General features: G+C 42.7%; 2 protein-coding genes across 4 annotated transcripts; both read left to right on the top strand.

The window, feature by feature from the left end:
• The first annotated feature begins 3,128 nt into the window (after positions 1-3,128).
• Positions 3,129-12,780, top strand: LOC127008717 (DBH-like monooxygenase protein 1). The gene is made up of 17 exons (XM_050881063.1): positions 3,129-3,278; positions 3,895-4,081; positions 4,238-4,345; positions 4,467-4,616; positions 4,753-4,923; positions 5,127-5,213; positions 5,378-5,567; positions 5,827-5,928; positions 6,138-6,301; positions 6,613-6,730; positions 7,128-7,252; positions 7,757-7,899; positions 8,027-8,044; positions 8,166-8,290; positions 8,634-8,770; positions 9,251-9,350; positions 10,892-12,780. Exons 2-17 carry the CDS (start codon positions 3,896-3,898, stop codon positions 10,990-10,992), a joined length of 2,025 nt encoding a protein of 674 aa, XP_050737020.1. The 5' UTR covers positions 3,129-3,278; position 3,895; the 3' UTR covers positions 10,993-12,780.
• Positions 12,781-12,918: 138 nt separating this feature from the next.
• On the top strand, positions 12,919-20,355 carry LOC127008720 (RWD domain-containing protein 2A-like). 3 transcript variants are annotated; one of them, XM_050881067.1, is made up of 7 exons: positions 12,919-13,084; positions 14,553-14,677; positions 14,863-14,997; positions 15,608-15,729; positions 16,042-16,225; positions 16,453-16,578; positions 16,813-20,355. In XM_050881067.1, exons 2-7 carry the CDS (start codon positions 14,570-14,572, stop codon positions 17,056-17,058), a joined length of 921 nt encoding a protein of 306 aa, XP_050737024.1. In that variant the 5' UTR covers positions 12,919-13,084; positions 14,553-14,569; the 3' UTR covers positions 17,059-20,355. The 3 variants fall into 3 exon arrangements, with proteins under 3 accessions (XP_050737024.1, XP_050737025.1, XP_050737026.1); XM_050881068.1 differs by lacking the exon at positions 12,919-13,084 and adding an exon at positions 13,356-13,431; XM_050881069.1 differs by lacking the exon at positions 12,919-13,084 and adding an exon at positions 13,443-13,499.
• Positions 20,356-20,557: the final 202 nt, after the last annotated feature.

Below are 20,557 nucleotides of genomic sequence, written 5' to 3'. Positions count from 1 at the left end.
AGGCTGTTTTGGGGCTGGAAATCGGTTAATAAACTGAGTACGACAATCTGGCAACGTGAATTTCCCCTCCTCCTTAATTTTTGACACTTTCGCCTTATCTCTCCCTCTCCCTCTTTCTCTCCCCCTTTTGTGTGATAGTGGCTATTTTTAGTGCATTAGAGTACCCCTAAGAACCGGCTTCGTCCGTTGTTTTTGCTCTATTAATATATTTCTTCATGTGATCTTATCCTCAGATTATATATTATAGTTCTGTTGTACGTAACATCTTAATAACAGTGAACCCTACCTACTATGATATTAATAAGAAAGAAGAAGAAAAGGCGAAGTATAGAAAATGGAGAAGGAAAAGATTATCAAGGAGATGAAGTATGCTATTATATCCTCCCCCTCCCTCATCCCCCTCTGACACATGGACACATGGAGATAGTTAAGATATTGCTAGACATCATCCAGGGCTATCATCGCTCACTCAGCATGTTTCAAAGGCGCCTCGTCCTTGCCTCGTCTCGTCTCTGGTGTCTGGGTTCATGGCGGGTCGCGGCGTGTTTTCCTTAATTCACACCTATACGGCGACCCACCCCCAGTATCAGTGACCTATCGCCAGGAGTTTATGGTTTCCCTGATAAGCCTCAGCCTCTCTCTCTCTCTCTCTCTCTCTCTCTCTCTCTCTCTCTCTCTCTCTCTCTCTCTCTCTCTCTCTCTCTCTCTCTCTGTGTTTGCTTGTTAATAAAAGTTTCAATCAATCAATCAATCTCTCTCTCTCTCTCTCTCTCTCTCTCTCTCTCTCTCTCTCTCTCTCTCTCTCTCTCTCTCTCTCTCTCTTGACCCACCTCCATGCTTGTGATTCGTGATTCTGACTTTAATTATGACCTTGTTGTTTATTAATGCTGAAGACATTTATGTGTGTGCGTGTGTGTGGGGGGGGGGGGGTGAGTGGATGAGTGTGAGTGTGTAAATAATACAAAATGATAGTAATAGTAATAATAATAATAATAATAATAATAATAATAATAATAATAATAATAATAATAATAATAATAATAATAATAATAATAATAAAAGGAAATTTGTGCAAGAAACAAATACAAAAGGAAAGGGAGAGGAGGACGTGGGTTTGACGTAGCATCTATGGGCAGGCTGGGGTGATATGATGCTTGGGAGGTGGGGGGGGGGGGGGAGTGCCGGGTGGTGGTGCCGGGAGGGAGGGCGGGGAAGGGGGCGGCCTCTTTCAGATAGCGTCAAGGTGCTAATCGCGGGTCACCTTCAGGTCAAACGGCGGGTCAGGTGACGGTTGATGGCGGGATGCAGGTGCTGATAACAACTTCAAGCATTTCTTAAACACTTTCTGGATCTTTGAGTGTCAGAAATGTATGCAAAACGATGCAAAACACACCCGGAATAACAACGACTCCATCTCCTAGCCAAGTCTGCGCTCGGTGAATCGTAAATACCCTTGTTAGATATCCCCCGTCAACTCAAACATCGGACTCGACTTATTGAGCAACACCAATTCCTTACAGTTCATATTACATTCCACTTCGCCAAATTATCTAAACACGAATCGTAATACTTCGATTTCTGATGACAGTAATGAGTATGCGAGTGCGGATTAACGTAAAAAAAAAGTTCAGCCGATGCTATGAGCCGCCTGCCTGCCGTCTTACTATACAGAATATTATCGAGGTTACTCTAGGGACGCCATGGGATGAAAAAATATGAATAGAGAGCATATCATATCAGGACACCTCTCCTCTTTGGATTCTTTTTAGGAGCAGCGAGTAGCGGGCTTTTTTTTATTATTGTTTCCTTTTTTTTGTGCACTTAAGCTGTCTCCTTTGTTGTAAAAAAAAAAAAAAAACATGGGAGTCTGAACGAGGCTTAACGTGAAGTAACGTGACCCGCGCTGCGCAGCTTATATGGTTGTGTATTCTCCTGTTTTAATGAGATTTCAAAGTTTCAATAAAACTTCCATACTTTGTTTGAGGCTTTTGTCTCAATCCATGCACGGCCCCTTCTATTGAACAGTGATCACGTGTACACCCTCGTATCACACACACACACACACACACACACACAAGAAACACTACTAAGCAAGCTATTTTTTGTGACACTAAGTGATATCATGGTGACAGTCTGACAGAGTGAGTGGAGTGCGTGTGTGGTGCCGGAAAGACACAGATCGCCGAGTCTGTCGCCGCCGCGACCTTCCATCAAGTCCCTGCCGACGCCCCGAGGTCTCCACCAGGCTCACCAGCCCGCCCATCCTGCTGTTGAAGTCTGGTCAGATGCAGTGCAGCGAAGGCTTCGTCACTCAGGTGGGGGCAATGTTCAGTCTGCTCAGGACCAGGCTGTTCAGTCTGTTCCCAGGAACAGCAGCGAGTCTGCACATGTCTCGCCACCTGTATTGGATTAGCACTTCAGCGCTAAGCCCCTTTCTGAGTGACCACCGATACCGCCTCTACCTGCTCCCAGGCCACCTGCTGCTACCTGACCCAGCATTTTTTGACCTGGGGATGACCTCGGAAACACCTACTCGCCTTCCAGAAGAGGATTACCTTCCCGCCTCATCGCTCTACCACACCGCACTCCACCACCTCCTCACCACTCAATTATCACCACAACGTTCCCTCCGTTAATGTAAATTACCTACCCCCACACCCCTTTCATATTGCATTTTTTTTATATAGTTACACTTTGTAATTTTAATATGTACATTTTCAGCCTGACGGCTGCCATCTGCGAAATAAACCGATTATTATTATTATTATTATTTATTATTATTACACACACACACACACACACACACACACACACACACACACACACACACACACACATTTATGCTCACTATTTTGGCTCAGTTGTTATTGCATTTTATCTGTTGGTTGCCAGAGTTGTTCAACCGATCATCGAATAAACTGATCACATTCCACATCAATGTTATACCTTAGTCGTTTTATCCTCAATTGGTTTTCTTATACTCCGATTTTTTATTTTCCCTCACCGTCACACGTCCTTCTGAACCCACCGTTAGACATTAGCACACAATATATCTACCCGTGCGCATGAAAAACCCAACACTATTAACTAGGTGCTCCCAATGACAAATGACAGCAACGCAATAACCCTTCCTTATTCTCTGTACGTAGATGGTCAGGTAATGGTGACAGTGGTATAAGAACGCAGGCAGGATTTGGTCGCAGTCTTGAGGCACCTGCTGGCCGCCGCGCAAGGGAAAGGCTGCGGGTCACCTCGGTTGCTGCCTGTTACGCCGCCAGGTAATGTGTGTGTGTGTGTATGTGTGTGTGTGTGTGTGTGTGTGTGTGTGTGTGACAACCGCAACAACAACAGTAATAACAATAATAATAATAATGATGATAATAATAATAATAATAATAATAATAATAATAATAATAATAATAATAATAATAATAATAATAATAATAATAATAATAATAATAATGGTATGTTCACAAATCACAGGTAGAGTATGTACAAACAAAACAAATAGATAAGCAAATACAAGGATAACATAAACAAATCCTTCATTAGCTCCGGAAATAACAACACCATGGGTTAATATGCAGGAGGAGTTGGCGTGCTCTGTTATGAAAAGTAGATTACATGAGGAAGAAATCAGATGATGTGGCAATAGTCAGGGTATAATTATAATCATGTAGAAGAGAAGACATTGCTTGGGAGTCGGGATGGCAGGTTCCTCCCTTCTCCTTCCTTGTATACCTGAAACAATAGACTATCACTCAATCAATGGAGAGAACGGGAGACTACAAAAATAACTCATATAAAGGCGTAAGAGGAGGCCGATCAACAAACAGGGTGATGAAATTAAAAAGTTTTACGAAACGTTTACATCGAAATTATATATATATTCAGGATGTGGATGAATTCTAATTATTGGGCCGTGGCGCTGCTAACGGCGATGGTGTCGGGGGTGACGGCACAAGAAGCTGGGAACATCCTGTCTGTCGCTGCCTATCAACACACGGCGACTTTGGACCAGCGCGGCGACTTCGTCATGAGGTGGACGCCCGAGGAGGAGAGCCTCAGGGTGGAGATCCAAGTGAGTGGCTGGCTCTCTCCTTCCAATTTGACTTATCTTATTAGGTTACTCTTCAACCGTGCACGTAAATCACCCATATCTGACAGTGTGTGCTTGTGTGTTATTTTTAAATGTGGTTACCTCCCCTGCCCTTCCTTCACGCCTCCTGCCCGCCAGGTGGCCACCAAGGGCTGGGCGGGGCTCGGGTTCTCGCCCAGCGGGGGTATGCGCGGGGCCGACATCACCCTGGGTTGGGTAGACTCACACGGGGAGCTCCATGTGCATGTGAGTAAAAGGTTCATCAAAGTAAGCACCAAATCAGAGTTAATATTGCGCTTCTCTCTGACTTTCCTATATGACAACTGTATCATGACGCTGACCAACATAACCTTCCTCCCACCCGTAGGATCGTTACGCCCACGGCAAGACAACACCCGTGGTGGACCACTCACAGGACACGGTGGTGGAGGGCGGCTACCAAAACGACACCCACACCGTGATACGCTTCTCGCGGCCCTGGAACACCTGCGACAAGAGTCAAGACATGAGGCTTACGGTGCGTGGGGGATCCGCGACGGGTTGAATGTTATACTGTTTGAAGAATGCGGGAGAGACCGAGGGGGGTGCGGGAAGGGATTGACCAACAGGAGGGTCCGGAGTCATGAGTCAGTAAGTAAGAACTCTCTTTTAAGGACGATACGATGAGGGTTATCTGGGCGTTCGGTGAGGAAGACCCGGTTGACGAGATGGTGATGGAGCGACACGCCCAGCGAGGAGTCAAGAGCATCTACCTGAAGGAGCCGGGCTTCGCGCCGCCGCCCCTCACGGAGGACATCGGAGCCTGGGACATCCGTGCACCAAACGTAAGGCCACTTATTCACATTCACCTCATTATGCAAAGAGACATAAAACACCAGCTGTCAGGAAAGCCACAAACATATAACCTTGTCAGTTCCGAAAGAAACAAACACATAACCTTGTCGATCTGGCTTGTTCGAAGTTTTTCGTCTGCACACGTATCATATTAACTTACACGTCTTTCCTGGTAACTCCCTCCCCTCCGCAGGTGAGTCTGTCTTCCCACACAGACACCGTCTACTGGTGCAAACTCTACAAGGCGCCAGATCACGTCAACGGGACGCACATAATCGGGGTAAGATGAAGCCGTTCCCTTCACTTTTCCGTTATCTCTCCCTCCCTCCAATGAAGTATTGAGGAATGGGAGCGGGAGGGGAAGTATATTCATTATAGTGGAATTTATGCTGCTCGTCCACAGCATCCTCACCAAATGTGAAATTATCTCCGTTAAACAAACAGTTCGAGCCGCTCATCTCGAAAGACAACCTCGCCTACGTGCACCACATGATCCTGTACACCTGCATCGGCTCCCCTTCCCGCCTGCACAGGTGGGCGCAGCACGACGGCGTCCAGTGCTACGCGTCCAACATGCCTCCCTCGTGGTACTCATGCAGAACAGTATACATCGCCTGGGCGGTGGGCAGCGAAGGTGAGTCCGTCCGTCTCTCCGTAACGGTGTAGCGGAACGAGGGTAGACAAAACCACTGATGGACGTGTGGGCATACTTAACGTAATTACGTATGAAGAAATTATACCAGTGCTAATTTATGTCATTCATTGGATTCTTCATACCAGAAAAGTGGTAACTTTTGGTTTGGCAAACGTCGCCTAATGGACCTGCAGGAGTGCGCTCCACTCACTCCGCAATTAGAGTTCATTTTTACCCTAACCTCACCGCCATTCTGCAGGGGAGACGTGGCCGGACAACGTGGGCCTCCCTGTTGGGGGGGGGAATGAGCCTCACTACTTCATGCTGGTGGTTCACTATGACAACCCTCGCCTGACGGAAGGTTGGTGGCGCGCCAGTTTTGTTCTCCTACATGAGAAGGCACATGCAGTTGACGCAACTGTTTGTATGGATGTAAAGGAGGCAATCCAATAAAAAAAAAAACTTTTTTAAAACTACAATTACATGAAAAAATATTTTATCAGAATAGGACTCCACACTCTGGAACCATCATTTCACCTGGTCTATATTGAAATGCAATTCTGTTCTCAGGCGTTGTGGACGACTCTGGTCTGCGCGTACTGTACACGAAGAAGCTGAGGAAATACGAAGCAGGCGTCTTGGTGGTGGGCCACATGGTTGAAAAGGGCCAAGTCATTCCTCCCGGGCAGACCTGGATGAGCATCGGCCACTGCGGCGCCCCGTGCCTCGAGGCGGTAAGGATCCATAATCTTAAATATTTCGTCACGCAAGTTCACATACTTGACAAAGTTTTCGTAGGAATTTTGGGCATTTCCACGGGTAGTGTTATGACCCTGGTGATAGTATGACCTTTTGTATGTACCATGAACGTGAAAAACATATACTCATAGTAGCCCGGGGTTGATCTCCTATTTGGCCTCTGGAAATAGTTGATGTGATATTCTTTGTGGCCTTGGGAAATTTCGTAGTGGGAGCCCGATACGTTTAAGATTATGGCTCGCAAGAAGCCTTCGGACCTAAGATCAATGCCTCTTCCCCCCCATAGTTCCTGCCTCCTGAGGGCATCAAGGTGATCCAGGTCGCGCAACACTCGCACCTCCTCGGCAGGGGACTGACTCTGAGACACATCCGTGGACACAGAGAACTGCCCGTCATTGCCCAGGGTCAGCATGTTCTTGGTTCTCTTTCCCAAGTAGAGTTTTCCAGGGCTGACTCAACCTTACACTCTTATTTCTTCTTTTCTATTTCAAACGTACCTGAATCTGGATAGCATATCAAAGTTGGCGTGTGTGGGCCGTATTACTAAACATTTCGTCGCCCAAGTTCACATATTTGACAAGGCTTTCATAGGAGTTTGGGGCATTTCCAGAAGCAGTTTTATGACCCTGGTGGTAGTTTGACCCTTCTTCTGCTCCGTCAACCTTAAGAAACACTCATTAGAACCCGATTGATCCCCTCTTTGACCTCTAGAAATGGTTGATGTGAGAAGTGAAAATGTCTTACAATAGTCTTTTCAACGCATTCAGTATCTGTGTGTCACGTAACAGTTTTCCCTTGCAGATCTAAATTATGACTTCAACTACCAGATATCCAGGAGACTGAAGAAGGAGTTGACTGTGCTGCCCGGGGACTCCTTCATTCAAGAGTGCCTGTATGACTCCCATGGCAAGACAGACCCAACCTTTGTTAGTACCGAAGACTTTCCCTTCTCTCTGTAGTTTTGGGTCTCACGAATATGCATGACATTTTGGTTTTAAAGGTGTCAATGCTTATCTTTGTTGTTTGGTTATATAATTCATTCAAAGCTTGCTCACATTTTCCTGTTTCATCATACGGAATGAACTTATTGCTGTTGCGTCTCCCCTTCAGGGTTCAGCAATGTTTCACAGCACTGTTTGTTACGTGTGGCGTCACAGTTGGGTTTTGGGAACAGCTAACAATGATGCGTTCTTTGTAAAATGGTTGTATATCACTCACTGGGGGTTTTCATTGCCGTTTCACCACACTTACTTATTGCAACGACGATTAAAGATCCAAAAATTATATAAATGAAAAAAAAAAAAAAATCAGTTACCGAAGTGCATTGATGATTTATAATAATATATCAACCCAGCCTTTTACGCATATGCATTAAAAAATAATTAAGTGTGGTGATAATGAGGTCCTTTGATTAAGAAACAACTCTTCAGGGCGGCTTTAGCACCAGGGAAGAGATGTGCGTGTCCTTCCTGCTGTACTACCCCAAGGTGCCCATAACCTCCTGCCTGTCACACCCCGCCCTGGAGAACATCTACCAGCCACTCGGGGTGAAGAACATCCAGACGCTGAATAAGTTAGTACAAGACAAAATACGTTCATAAGATTGTGTACTATGAAAGTGAACTTCTCTCTAACCCTTAGCAAATATATGCATTGTTAACTATTGGCTCATTTCCTTACACTATTTTGTTTCATTTCAGGAACAGGACCTATTATTGGTAAGTGTGTGTGTGTGTGTGTGTGTGTGTGTGTGTGTGTTTAAGTCTCGGAAAATATACCTGAATCACCTTTCTTCCAACAATCACCTTAACCTTGTCATTTCAATATTCATCAAAACAGGGACCTAGATGAGGAGAGGGAGAGGAAGCTGGTGGAGGCACTCCTGGAGAGGGAGGAGAAGCCATCCATAACGGCGTATGACTTTGGAATGGTCTACAAGAGTATGGGAGTACATGAACCCGGCTGTAAGTGCATGTGAAAATGACTTTGAACACTCCTGCTTTCAGTCACGGGTCACCATGTTATGTCTTTAGGCTAACTATATGTCTGTGTGTTAGTTTACGTTTACTTCAGTATTATATCATATGGCAAACCTGTCTAATTTAGTCAGTCATTCTTTTAATCAGTATTACAGTGTTAGCTAAAACTGGTAACATAATGGCACATGGATATGGATGGACGAATAGATCACAGGAAAAGGCAAATTGTATAACCTTAAAAGATGAATCATAGTTAGTCAAATGCTGGGTCAATGAACACAGAAGTTAGAAATCCCTTGGTTGACTGTTTTCTCTCCCTTCCTTGCAGCATTAAATAACAAGACCTTGTATGATATTTTCCTCGATAAGAAGACATGGAGAGACGAGGGCAGGATGCGGGCTCTGCAGAAACAAATTGAATATGGTACTCATCGCATAGAGTGTCGCACTAATAGCCTCAGACAGGTAAGGTGGTCTGTGCCAGCAGTGAAGTTTTGTACGTTTGTAATTTTGAACCCGTTATCACACAGATGCGCAGGACCATATTTAGAAGACCCCCCCAAAACAACATTTACGTTTCACTTAATGTTACGCTTTTCGTCATACAAATGGGTTCCAAACTCTTCCTTTCTATGCTCCAGCTCCTCCCTTCCCCTTCTCTCCTCCAATCACAAAAAGGTGCTTGCTCTACTGGCCCATTCTTTCATCTTAATGTTACGCTTTTCATCATACAAATGGCTTCCAAACTCTTCCTTTCTGTGCTTCAGCTCCTCCCTTCCCCTTCTCTCCTCCAATCACATAAAGGTGCTTACTCAACTGGCCCATTCTTTCACTTAATGTTACGGTTTTCGTCATACAAATGGCTTCCAAACTCTTTTACGTTCCCGCTCCCCCCTTTCCACCTCTCTCCTCTAATCACTTAAGTAACTGGTATTGTTTTTGCAGTGGAAAGACTACGAGTACCCACACTTCACATCCATCAAAACCCTGGACGATGAATGTGCAGAATCCGAAGGGTCTCAAGTCTACCATCTCGTGCCCTCAGGTGAGTCACACAAGCGGGGAGACTCAAAGAAATATGTGTACAGATAAATAAGAAAGTAAGGCTGGTATTAAAGACACTTTCGCTTCTCACATCAGTATTTCTAAAGGTCAAAGAGGGGATTGATTGAGTTATAATGAGTGTTTCTTTAGGTTCACGGTACAGAAGAAGGGTCACACTACCACCAGGCTCATAAAACTACTCCTGGAAATGCCCAAAACTCCTACGAAAGCCTTGTTAAATATATATACTTGGGTGACGGAATGTTTAGTAATATGGCCCTTAAATGCCCAAACAAACTGTGATTGGTGAATATGAAGAAGAAATGAGAATGGTGGGAAATATTATAATCAGAACAGGCTTTTGAATAATACTGTGATGGATGAGTTAAGTATACATATAATGAGGCAATGAATGAAAAAATGAAAAAAATGAATGAAAAGTTAAAGGCATTGATATATTAAGCATTCTGGCAAGCAATTAGGGCTTCATGATGGTCCACCCTTTCATATTCTGACATTCATAACACCCTCAAACCTATGAATTTTGATATTGTTGTGCTGGAAGCTTCCCCCGGCGACCATAGGCCTCTAGAAGGCTCCCGGAGAAACGAGCAAAAGTATTGCCAACTCGCATATATTTTTGCTACATTTTCTTGTATGATCTGAAATATACTGTAATATTCTAGACTGTACTGTTCTGGATATATATAGGAGAAGAGGGCGAGAGAGAGTCCAGTCCCAGTGATAGTAAGCTAGTGGTAAGTGAAGAGTCAGAGTGAAGTGTACTACTAAGGAAGAACATTAAACTACAGAAACTGTGGAAAGTGTTTACATATCTCCCTCCCACGGAGTCTCCTGACGGCGACACGGAACCCAAGTAACACGTCCGGCATAACAATATATTTAAATTATATGCTTTCAGGTTAATATACTTTAATAGATTAATACTTTTCCCATCCAAGATTTCAGCCTATATCCCTTATCCTCACGCTCTTCAAACATTCTGGTATTGCAACTCATGTACGATTCCAGACTTTTCAGAGGGAACTGTGAACACATATATAGCCTACTAACTAAAACTCTATGCTTCCAGGTTCATATATTTTCCGAGATTAATACTTTTCCCATCCAAGATTTCAGCCTATATCCCTTATCCTCACACTCTTCAAACATTCTGGTATTGCAACTCATGTACGATTCCAGGCTTTTCAGAGGGAACACATATAGCCTATTAACTAAAACTCTATGCTTCCAAGTTCATTTATTTTCCTAGCTTCATCATACTTTTCCATTTCAAGACTTCAGAGCCTTCACCTTCACCCTCAATGACAATCTTCCATATATTTTCTGGTATTGCAACTTTCATACGATTTCACACTTTTCAGAGGGAACACATATACTAACTAAAATTCTATGCTTCCAGGTTCATTTATTCTCCTAGCTTCATCATACTTTTCCCTTCCTAGACTTCAGAGCCTTTTAATGGCACTCTTCCATATATTTTCTGGTATTGCAACTTTCATACGATTTCACACTTTTCAGACGTGCCAAAGGAAGGTTCGCCAAGCCATACCCTGCAGCCAGCCAGCACTCCCTCCCTCCTGCTCGGTTCTGTGGGTCTCCTGCTCATTCTCCTCAAGTAAATGGCCCAGAGGAACAACCTGCTGGAGCTTCTATTGAATAATCTAATAAGGAAACGTTCAGGGGTAGCCCATACTTTACCTTGCCCCTGGTTGGTAAGGGATTTATAACCTTTTTGCATTGTGTTATCAAGCTGCTTCAGTGAAATAATAGGAATAATATGATGCGGATTAAGTGATAACGAAGCAATGGGAGTAATATAATGGCAAGAGTGTTAATAAAATACTTGTAATACTATGATGAGAATAAGATGATGGCAAGAAAAACGTGTGCAAGTAAAATAATGGCAAGAAAAACAATGACGATAAAATGAAGGGAATAAGACAATGGACATAAAATAAAGACAAAAATAGTGTCAAGGAAAATGCCAATAAAAATAATGGCAATAAAAACAATGACAATAAAATGAAGGGAATAAGGCAATGGCCATAAATAAAGACAAAAATAAAAATGTCAATAAAAATAATAGCAATAAAAATAGTGGTAATAAAAACAATATTAACAAAATACAACATACCTTACAATGCCACCCGTCTACGTTATATTCATCGTCATCTCCAACAATCCTTTCTACCTTTCCATCAACCTGTAAAGAAATTAATTGATCGATGGTTTATTGTTGCAAAGTCACACAACAAAGATGGATGGATTCGTTACTTACAAGAGCAGCCTCACAGTGACTAATTATCCTTATCTTATCCTTATCCGTATTTTTAACCCAGCATCCTTTAATTCCTTCTTTCGGGATCCTTTTTTTTTCCCTCTCTCTCTCTCTCTCTCTCTCTCTCTCTCTCTCTCTCTCTCTCTCTCTCTCTCTCTCTCTCTCTCTCTCTCTCTCTCTCTCTCTCTCTCTCTCTCTCTCTCCTCGCCAACATCCCTCTTTCCTCCTCTCCATCCCTCTCTCTCTCCTTCTCTCCTCTCCAGCATCCCTCTTTCCTCCTCTCCATTCCTCTCTCTCTCCTTCTCTCCTCGCCAGCATCCCTCTTTCCTCCTCTCCATCCCTCTATCCTTCTCTCCTCTCCAGCATCCCACTCTCTCTTTTCTCTTTCCCTTATATTCCCTCTCTCACCTCCCTTCCCTTTTTCTCCTCCATCCGCTATCTTTTTCTCCTCCTCTCAAGTCCTCTTTCCTCCTCTTCAGCATCTATCTCTTCTCTCTCCCCTCTAACATCCATTCAACGTATCGGCGTCTCATTTCGCATGTTATTAAAGCCTCTCGTCAAGGTTCCCGGGATTTTCATGGACTGCTGTGTGATCCTAGTGATAGTTTTACCCGACTTGTGCATTTTAAACATAATAATCACCCATGAAAACCCTATATAGTCTTCTCTGTGGCATTGGGAAACGGTAGCAATGGGAGCCCGATATGTTTATAAATACTGTGGTAGGTCAGGTCATTCAGCGTCCAGTACACTCCGTTCACGCTAACCTCACGAATAAGCTCCGCCCACATCACCCAACCACCCACCAATAAGATTTCGACCCTCCCCCGGCTACTACCTTCGTCCAGAGAAGTAATCGTTTCTATCTGTATTACGCAATTAATCTGAATAAATATACGTGTATATATCAGTTTCTGCTATTCCCTGTACGTGAAAAGCAGACCATGTCAACACGAAGTTAGGGATATTTTTTTTTTTTTTTTTTTTTTTGGTATTTCGTTGGGGATATTGAAGGGAATAAATTTGAGGCCAGGGGAAGAAGAGAAAGAAGAACATGTTACTCCTTATCTATTTATTTAGCTGTTGACTTGTGATGGCTGTGACTAGAAATGTATATCTAAAGTATTTATATGTATTTTTTCTTACTTTTGTATGATACATGTTATTATAATGTCTTGTCTGGGGGATGGGGTGGCATGACCTCTCATTTCCCTTGTTGTAATTCTCTTTGCAACAACAAACTCCAATCAGTCAATGAAGAACAAGAGCAAGTGCCGTTAGAAAGGCTACACCTCGCCTCATCAGCTGAACCACTCCCACCATCCAAGACCGAGACCAAGACCACGTGGTTGTGTTTACAGTCCTTTGTATCCGCCCAGCTGTCACTAAGGGCTGAAAACCTCCCTCGCAGCGGCTATTAACGCCATACTGAGGTGACTTTGGGCGCCTTAAAGGAGAGAAACGGTGAAATGAAAGCCATTGACCGTTTTTTCCCCCGTTGAGTAGCTGTTTCCAAGGCCGTGCAACAGAGTGGAGAGAGTGTAACCCCTTTAATATAACACACCCACCAGGCTCCTCAGATTATAGTTCCCTGGTGTGTTAAGTCTTAGGGATATATTACACTAGTGGTTGTGAGTCAAATAAGCACAGAAACTCGTGTATGTGGGTCAGTGGAGGGGATGTTAGGGACGTTATGTGGAGGCGCGGGGTGGCAGCGCGCGGTGAAGGTCAGGAAAAGGCAAGTTCAAGGTGTCTCCGCTGGCAGATCGGCCGCCTAACGGTAATTTAGGCGCAGTGCTGTTGGGTGGGGAGTCTGTCTTGGCGCAGTGAGGGAGGGCGAGGCGCTGGGTGAGTGGGTGTGTCGTGCCCACCGCTTAGGTTGTGGGGGACAGTTGTGCTCACTTGTATGACCCATGATAAAAGGGAAAGTTCTATTGGTTTATGTGTCACCTCTAGATCTGAAGGTCTGAAAACAGTTAACCGTGAAGCAGCGACGGGCCAGATTTTCGCCATGATAAAAAAAAAAAAAAAAAATAGATGATGCATAAACTGATCACAAATGCATTGATGTATATTATGAAATGGTTTGTGTGAGTGATGATTTTTTTCTAATTTTTCTCACTTAGAGGGCCTTTAACCTGGTAGCAGTGACAGGCCAAATTTGTGGCTTTACCGTGTACCAGCGACAGGCCAAATTTTTCCATGATATAAACCCCCCAAAATAGATGATGCATAAACTGATCACAAATGCATTGATATATGTATTATGAAATGGTTTGCATAAGTGATGATTTTTTCTATTTTTTCTCGCTGAGAGGGGCCTTTAACCTGGTAGCAGCGACAGGCCAAATTTTTGCCATGATATAAACCCCCCAAAATAGATGATGCATAAATTGATCATAAGTGCATTGATATTTATTATGAAATGGTTTGCGTGAGTGATGATTTTTTCTATTTTTTCTCGCTTAGAGGGGCCTTTAACCTGGTAGCAGCAATGGGCCAAATTTTTGCCATGATATAAACCCCCAAAAATAGATGATGCATAAATTGATCATAAGTGCATTGATATTTATGAAATGGTTTGCGTGAGTGATGATTTTTTCTCATTTTTCTCGCTGAGGGGCCTTTAAGAAACATGATCCCTGCACCTACCGGGTTAAGTTACTGAGGGACAAATTTTCAGTGATACTTCTGTATAAAAGAATAATTGTCATCAACTTTCTAGTATTTGTACTAGTTTTAGAGTTGTGTCTGTACTTCTAACAAATAATTTCCTTCATATTTCATATTTTATTTGTGTAATAATTCTAAGCAGCACGGATCATTGTAAAGTTCATTAGACACCCTCCATTTTCATCTGGGTGTAGATTTTCTGTCAATATGACTTTCCTTTCATTTTAGATAACACTTGAGTAAAGATGAAGAGTGAAGAGGATTCCAGCAAAGACTCGGTCACTGTATCAATGGACCCAACAGAACTGAGGACACAGATTGAACTGCAGCTGTCTGAGGTGGACATGCTTCAGGTGAACGTTACTTCACTCTTTCCTTAAATATGCTGAAAGCCAAGTTGTCACAGCCTTGCAGCTTTCTTATTCTAAAGGTGTTCATTGTGGTTTTTGAACACCTTCAGAATTTTTCCTTTTTCATATGGTGGAAATATGATGTTTTTCTGATTAGGGGTAGCTAATTGCAGTGTTTTGCTTTACAGTCTATGTTCCCTGACCCAAGGGAGCTGGTGATTGATGATCCATCAATACTGTGTGATCTGCGAGACTTTGCTGAGGGCCGGACACACATGCTGCCTCCTCACCTTGACTGTGTGATAAACCTGGATGTAGAAAAGGTGCATCTTGCCCTATTCCTTGTGCATGGTACTAAAAGATAGTTGTGTTATGGACGGTTATTTCAGTACACATGGCACTGTTTTTATATCAATTTAGAATTATTTTGTTGCGATTGGTTAACCAGTCTTGATTCAAGGCAGTAGTATACATGTAAGGTAAGAAAGGGAACATATACCATGTGCCACAACCTCACTTCTCATCGTCATTCATGATCTTTGAATATGGGACTCTGGATGACGACATTTGTCTCTTGTTACTTACATAGTCATTCACCACTAGCAGCAGACTGGTGGACAGACACCTTGCTTGGATGGTTATCAGCCTCTAGAACTTGTTGTGAGCCTCCTCTGACTATAGTCCAACCATTTCAAATAGTCCGTTTAGGCGTTGGATTCCACTGGTCCTTTCCTCCCCTCTGCTCTGCCACACAGTTCCAACACCTATTTTTCCCTCTCATATGTTACCTATAGCTAACACATGAGAGGAAAGAATAGGTGTTGGGACTGTGGCAGAGCAGAGGTGAGGAAAGGACCTGCAGAATCCACCACCTAAATGGACTATTTGAAATGGTTAGGCTACAGGCATTTTTTTTTTTTTTTTTTTTTTCAGGGACAGTTAAGCATGAGCATCAACCTGCCCCACCAGTACCCCGCAGTGCAGCCAACGGTGTTTGTGCGCTCCCAGACACTGTCACGGGAGGCTCAGCACTGCCTCAACCAAGACCTTCTCACGTAAGTATTCTTGCCGCACAGCTGGGCATTGTAAGGGCAAGATTTCCTTCCCTTCTGTTTCTCTTTTCTCAGAGGTTTGATTTTTTTGGGTTATAATTTTGTGGCCCCTCAGAAAATTGCTCAGTAGCCATAACCCACTGATTTCCTTTATATTGAAAGTCTTTATGGACTGGCAACAGTGGAGGAGGCTCATATCCCGTCCAGCCCCACCATTGGGAATAAATGGACGTTAAACGATGATGATGATGATGATTGAAAGTCTTTATAACTGACATGGGTGATAATAGTGATGAATTACCTCTTCTGCTTTAGCTATCTCAAGACCATACAGGAGGGAGACTTGTGCATTGGGCCAGTAGTTACTTGGCTGCAAGAAAACGGTGGATCGTTCTTTGAAGACTACTCAGAGACGGAGAACACCAATGAAACATCAGCGGAAACCAAAGATGTCAAATTTGCAAGACTGTGGATCTACTCTCATCATATTTACAGCAAAGTAACAGACTTGACTCTCAGCCATGTTCACTTTTAATGCTGCTTTGAACATAGAGTATTATCTTTGCTTCTCTTCTGTCATGGCATATAAAGAAGATCGCATTATAATGGATCAAATATTATGCTGAGACATGTATCACCTCTCCAGTACATTATTACTCTATTTAGCATCACCATATCAGCCTCCTATTTCCCATTACCTACAGATACATTTTGTCAATCCTCCAGGTGAAAAGGAAAGACATCCTCGACCTGTCTCGAGAGTTTGACCTGACTGGGTTCTGTCTGCCCGGCAAGCCAGGAATCATCTGCGTGGAGGGTCTGGCCCAGAACACCGCTGACTGGTGGCACAAGGTAGGCAGCAGGGAGAGGAACGGCTGCTGTGTGCTATATGGAAGTTTGTTTTTCTGCATCATGATCATGTATCTAGTTTGGCTACAGATTTAATAGTACGAAAACAACAGATGGTAAGAAGTGCAACATTTCATTTTGTTGTGTTCTTTTAAAGCCCTCATCCTCCATTCACCCAAACTTGACAGTGTGCATGTAAAGCTGTGCAATAGAAAACTAACACTGTCACCATTTTAGGTAAGATCATGGAACTGGCAGAAGATTCTTTGCAAAAAAAGTGAAGAGGCAACCATTCCCGCTGATCAAGACCTGTCCACGCTTCGCAGATTTAGTCACTTCGAGGAGCTGGGGTCCGAGAACAACATCCGTGTGAAGAATGGCGGGTTCCACGTGAACATGGGCGATGTGTTGAGGTACCTTGAGGACCATGAGTGCGGCTATGTGTTTAAGGACTATTTTGGTATTAGCGGGAGGCCGACGTGATTTTACCTCGAATGAATGATGCTGAGTATAATGTATATATAGATGATATAGTATATGCTTATAAATAAATAGATTTGTCAGCATTGGTAGCTTTGGAATAAAAAGGTATATATTTTTTGGGGGGGAGTGCATTTAGTCTGTGTAGTTGTTAGCCTCCTCTGCCTGCATTCCTGTATCAGTTAGCCTTTAAAGAGTCTGCAAAACTTTCTTTACTTCCTTACTGGTTATATTTGTGCTTCGTGTCAGTAATGGATGGCAGTGCTGTGTAGGTGGTGTAGAAGGGAATGCTATTTTACCACTGTGAGACCAATGACCTACACATACATGGCAGTGGTAGAGAGGTGGCTTAACCCGGTAGCAGCGACGGGCCAAATTTGTGCCATGATATAAACCCCCTAAAATAGATGATACATAAACTGATCACAAATCCTTTGATATATATTATGAAATGGTTTGTGTGAGTGAGGATTTTTTCTCATTTTTCTCGCTTAGAGGGACCATTAAGAAACATGATCCCCACAGCTACCGGGTTAAGACCAGTATCCATAGAGAAAGCATGTCAAAACAATAAATGGAAAGGTAAAACTGGCAAAAGATATCTAGATTAGGTCGAACATAACTATATTTATATAAAGAGAGAATTATTTATGAAAGAGAAAGTGGTATGCTGAATAGACATACTCATGGCAAAAGCATCAGTCTGGTTGGCCTAATATGTCTTTGAATTTTGAAGTTTCTGTAAGCTTATTGGTGCCACTTATAGGATAGGACTTATTTATAACTGATAGGATAGGATTTGATAGGATAGGACTTATTTATAGCTGATAGGATAGGATTTGATAGGATAGGACTTATTTATAACTGATAGGATAGGATTTGATAGGATAGGACTTATTTGATTTGATAGGATTTGATAGGATAGGACTTATTTATAGATGATAGGATAGGATTTGATAGAATAGGACTTATTTGATTTGATAGGATTTGATAGGATAGGACTTATAGCTTATTGGTACCACTTATTTATAGGAGAAATCTCACATTTTACTGAACTGGCCGTCCCATCAGACATCACTATAACTTGTTGGCCCCACCTCTTTCCTTTGTCTCACACCTTACAGAAATCTTACATATTCCTTCACCTCTATTTACACCACCATGTTATGTGTCTCATGTTTAGCATTGCCTCGAGAGCTGAGGTGAGAGAGGTGAGTGCTGATGCAAGGTGCAGCTGTTTCTTATGTCCCCAATTTGAGCTTTATCTGACACCCTGCAGGCAAGTTTGTCAACCAAAAAGCGCTGACAGCTATGGGCCGTGGTATACAGCAAAAATTTGGCTCTCTTTCATACCAAGGAGTAGGAAAATCAAGGTTTCTCAAGAGAGTGAAACTGAATCCCGTTAGCTGCGTAGATGTGGAGGAGAGTCATTGCCCGTCCAACCCCGCCTTGAATGGGAAAATGTGGACGTTGAACGACAATGATGTTGATGTTAGCTGCCTAGAGTTCTTGTATCTGCACTTCTTTGTGTGATAATCATGGTGGATGAGGTGATGCCAACCCGGCTGATGCTTCGGTTGCCTTTGTTATGTATATAATGCCATAAAAGGGAAGAGTATCCACAGATTGGGAGAGCCATAACTGTGCTCTTCTATAAGAATATTTGATGAACAGATGAATATGGTTGCCATGGATGTTAATTTCATGCACCCAAATTTATGAAAGTGGAAAACAAAGCTAATTTATGTCCTTTGAAAATTTAAGTCTTCAAAAAAATATACATGGTTACAGTTCCCTTGTGAAGCTTCCTCAATATATTCCCAGGCCATTCTTCTATGATTTTATGATTTTAATTAACTTAAAGAATATTTTAACTTACCTAATAATAATGTAGCTATCAGTATGAGATGAACCACATCACTTTACTCAATTTAATTTCCTGGTTGAATGCAGAGTTGTAGCTCATCTGTAGAACAATCAATGTTGACAGAATGATTCTATTTTTAATACACGAAGTGCTATGTGGCACTAAAACCTGCTGTGGGAACAAGGTTTTGTTACTGTTGCCTGTTGCTCTCAGGTCCACTTACAAGCTTTACTTTTCTCTACCAGCATCTCACCAAAGGTTATTTGCCTTCCACTTGCTTGTTCCTATGTGTACCTGTGTGTTCACATTTTATGCAGATTTATTCAAACCTTTGAGAGTTCTAATCTTTGAGGTGAGGAAGTTAACACCTGTATAGCTTCGCCACAAAATAAAAATATTAGGAAGTCCTGGGTGGCTAAAACTGATATAGTTAAGAGCCCATTCATGCAATGTAAGTGTTGCAATTTAAAAATGGTACTTTTCATAAGAATATGTACATAGTCTGAGACTCCTGTTTCTGTGCTAAAGGGAGGAGGACCCATTATACTTTGTGAAATAAACAGTGTAGAAATCTAGTGAAGTGTGGAGGTAGACCTTGGTTGTGATCAGCTTTGTCCTGTCAAAAAAGCATGAAATGGGAACTATGTTGATGCTGCAGATGACATCATGTCCAAGTGGCAGCAAATTAAGAATGTCTAGCTTAAGTGACTGACCCGGGTCCAAACCCCTTGATATATTCCAGATGTTATTATTAAACTAAAGTTTATTTTAAGGAAAATTTCTGCTCACAATGATTCCATGAAGTTATTTCCCCTCTATGTTCACAGATTGAGGTGATGAGTTAAGCAGTGATTAGTAACTTATTTATAAGTTATTATTACATATTGTGTGTTACCCTGCACACCATAAAGCTATAACGAGGGACTGATGGCTGGCATGGGCAGGCGTTGTGTCCGTGGCTTGTATTGAGGCCAGTGTTAAAAGTTACCAAACTCCCCGGTGCTCCTTTTGCCACACACCACAGTATGAAGACTGCCTGGTGGCTGTTACTAACACTAGTCCACTTGGCTGAGAGAGAGATAAAAAGCAACACCACGTACCATGGCCTACTTACATGTTTTCTACCTTTGTTTTATAATATAAAGAAAATCTCATACATGAAATTGGATAAGACTCTCTCAATGCCTGCAACATGTTCATGCCCCAAGCTAAGATAGTATAAATTTATTTCTATATGCTTGAGAGCTCATCTGTTTTAAGTAAGCAAAGTGTAAGTGTTGAAGACTTGGCAGTGTAGAGGCTACTGGCTGGTGTAGTGCATGAAGATGACGAGGTGTGTCCTCACATTTTATATGTTGAACATTTTGTTTATTGTATTCTGAAGATCTACGTATAGTTTTATTTATATGAGAATATATAACATTTTATGTACATACCATCTTTTATTGGTTCCATCTTTGTGTTCTGTAAGTGGACGGGGTGACCGTTGGCCTCTGTCCTGTGTCTGTGGTGCAACAAACACAGCAGTCACTCACCAGCCCGCCACACACACACACACACACACACACACACACACACACACACACACACACACACACACACACAAGAGTCCTCAATAAATCAGCCTTTGTCACC

This window comes from Eriocheir sinensis, chromosome 38 (assembly GCF_024679095.1).
Source record: "Eriocheir sinensis breed Jianghai 21 chromosome 38, ASM2467909v1, whole genome shotgun sequence".
Classification (NCBI taxonomy): domain Eukaryota; kingdom Metazoa; phylum Arthropoda; class Malacostraca; order Decapoda; family Varunidae; genus Eriocheir; species Eriocheir sinensis.
The sequence above is the reverse complement of the archived record's forward strand: the minus strand, read 5'-3'. Positions and strand labels throughout refer to the sequence as shown.

Coding starts and splice junctions, on each gene's coding strand:
- LOC127008717 (XM_050881063.1), top strand. CDS start 3,896: ATGTGGATGAATTCTAATTATTGGGCCGTGGCGCTGCTAACGGCGATG. Junction 5,568..5,826: donor CTGGGCGGTGGGCAGCGAAG/GTGAGTCCGTCC, acceptor GCCATTCTGCAG/GGGAGACGTGGCCGGACAAC. Junction 7,253..7,756: donor GCAAGACAGACCCAACCTTT/GTTAGTACCGAA, acceptor ACAACTCTTCAG/GGCGGCTTTAGCACCAGGGA.
- LOC127008720 (XM_050881067.1), top strand. CDS start 14,570: ATGAAGAGTGAAGAGGATTCCAGCAAAGACTCGGTCACTGTATCAATG. Junction 15,730..16,041: donor CTCAACCAAGACCTTCTCAC/GTAAGTATTCTT, acceptor CTTCTGCTTTAG/CTATCTCAAGACCATACAGG. Junction 16,579..16,812: donor CCGCTGACTGGTGGCACAAG/GTAGGCAGCAGG, acceptor TCACCATTTTAG/GTAAGATCATGGAACTGGCA.